At 67.4% G+C, this 2151-nt stretch overlaps 1 protein-coding gene across 1 annotated transcript in view; it reads left to right on the forward strand.

The window, feature by feature from the left end:
* TACC3 (transforming acidic coiled-coil containing protein 3) overlaps positions 1–2151 on the forward strand; it is an 11025-nt gene that overhangs the window by 8101 nt on the left and 773 nt on the right. Inside the window, exons 11-15 of the mRNA XM_015558417.1 lie at positions 6–19; positions 208–291; positions 635–711; positions 867–910; positions 1466–1644. Of these exons, the coding sequence (XP_015413903.1) occupies positions 6–19; positions 208–291; positions 635–711; positions 867–910; positions 1466–1644 (398 nt within the window). The remainder of the gene's footprint in view (positions 1–5; positions 20–207; positions 292–634; positions 712–866; positions 911–1465; positions 1645–2151) is intronic.

Here is a 2151-nt window from a genome sequence, read left to right on the forward strand (position 1 = left end):
GGCAGCGCCCGCCCTGCCTGTGAGTGCTTCTCCCTTGGTCGTGTAAAGGGTGCGTTTAGGTCGGGGATCTGAAGGGTCAGAGGTCAGTGGGCAGGGGGGCCACGAGCCCCTGGTTGTCTCCGGTCACGGTGCAGTCCCGGAGCCTCCTGACCACAGGGCGGCTGGATGGGAGAGGAGCTTGGCCCAGCCGGTCTCTGTCGCCCACAGGTGCCCCCGCCTCCCTGTGTGCTCAGGCCCGGTGGCCCCCTGGTGGACGTGCTGCAGTACAGCCAGAGGGACCTGGACACGGCGGTGAGGGCGAGGCCTGGGAGGGTGGGACCCCAGGTGTCCACTCAGCCGGCTGCCGCCCAGCTGGCACACGCTCCCAGTCTGTGCCTCACTGCCCGCAGCCCCTGCCCCGCTCTGAGCTGCCTTCAGTGTGGTGTTGTCTGCCACCACCCCTCCCCCTCCCAAGCTGCTCCCCAGCCTGGCCTGTAGCAAGAGGCGTCCCCAGCTCACACCTCACACACAGACATGGGGCCCCCGGAACACACCTGCCCACAAAGGGGAGCTTGATGGGCTCACACCCCAGGGGGACCTGGGCTCTCAGTGGGCACCTGCTGGCCACCTGGTGATATCCACGCCTCCTGTGCAGGTGGAGGCAGCACAGAGGGAGGTCCTGCAGCTGAGGAGCCAGTATGAGGAGCTGCACCAGAAAAACCTGGAGATGGGGTGAGGCCTACAGGGGAGGGCCTTGGGTGGGGTGAGGCCTGCGGGGGGACCTGGGGTGGAGGGTGCAGGCCAGGCCGAGGGACCCCAATGATGCACAATTGGGGCTGGGAGGGACCACGGAAGCCACGGCACTCATGCATCTGCTCCTCCCACAGGAAGGTCATGGACGGGTACGAGAGCTTCATGTACCAGGCGATGGGTAAGTGTGCGGCCCCCAAGCCCCCCTTTCTAGCAGCAGTTCCCCCCTTGGTGCCACAGCCCCCAGCGGAGAGCAGCTGGGGTCCAGGCGACCGGGTCAGGCTGTAGGGCTGGTGCTCACGGTTCCCAAATTGGCCGGAACCCAAGCCAGCAGCTGGGACCACAGGGAACGGGTAGGGTCCTCCCACGGCGTGTCCAGCTTCACTCTCTGGGCATCGGCTCTGGGTGTGTCCGGGCTGGGAACGGGAGCACCTGCCTCTCCCAGGCCAGGGACTCAGGTTCCAGAGGCCCCAACTGTGGGGACAGGTGTCTCCGCGGCTCTGCTGTCGGGCCCTGGGTTCCTGTCCGCCCCTTGGTTTCCGGGACTGGTATTGAGGAAGTGCTGTGCTCGGGGCACTTGGGCTCCAGGTCCAGGGGGTGGGGGAGCTGGTCACCTTCCTCTGGCAGGACCTCTGCGTGCTGCGGCTGACGCTGCCCTGCACCTCCGTCCCACTATCCCTGTTCTGTCGCCCACGTGGAGGCTGCCCCCCAACCCCGTGTGCTTTCCCGTTCCCAGAGGAGGCTCAGAAACAGCAGGAACTTGCCAAAGCCGAGATCCAGAAGGTTCTGAAAGAAAAAGAGCAGCTGAGCACAGATCTGAGCTCCATGGAGAAGTCCTTCTCCGACCTCTTCAAGCGGTTTGAGAAGCAGAAGGCAGTGATCGAGGGCTACCGGACGGTAGGTGGGCTCTGCCCTGTGAGCCGCCTTGTCCTGCTCGGTCCCCAGCCCGTCGGGCAGGAGCTGCCGCCCCACGCGTCCTGGTCCCTTGAACTCGGCACCTGGCTCAGCCTTGCTGTGCGCTGGGCTGTGCGGCCAGTCTCACCAGTGGGCCGGGCTAGGGTGGGGGTGCTGTCGGCCTGGGGGCGGGTGGGGGTGCTGTCGGTCTGGTGACTGGGCACCGAGGAGCCAGCACTGCCTTCCGGGGGAGGCCTGGCCAGGTCCACCCCTGCCCCCAGCTGGGCACGTGCAGGAGTCGGGGGCACAGCGCTGCGGGCGAGGGAAACGCTGGTGCAGGGCAGGCTCGGGGCCTGGAGGCAACGACGGCCGTCGGGGTCAGGACAGGCCTGGTGTCCAGGGAGGGGGAGGACTGGCGCTGCTCCACGCCTTTCTCGTCCGAGCTGCCGCCAGGTGGACGTCCCGGGGGCCTGGCCGGGGCCTCGTACGCCTGACCCAGAGAGCCTGACCCAGAGCAGCGAACGGCAG

The sequence above is a fragment of the Myotis davidii genome, unplaced genomic scaffold (assembly GCF_000327345.1).
Source record: "Myotis davidii unplaced genomic scaffold, ASM32734v1 scaffold693, whole genome shotgun sequence".
Lineage (NCBI taxonomy): Eukaryota > Metazoa > Chordata > Mammalia > Chiroptera > Vespertilionidae > Myotis > Myotis davidii.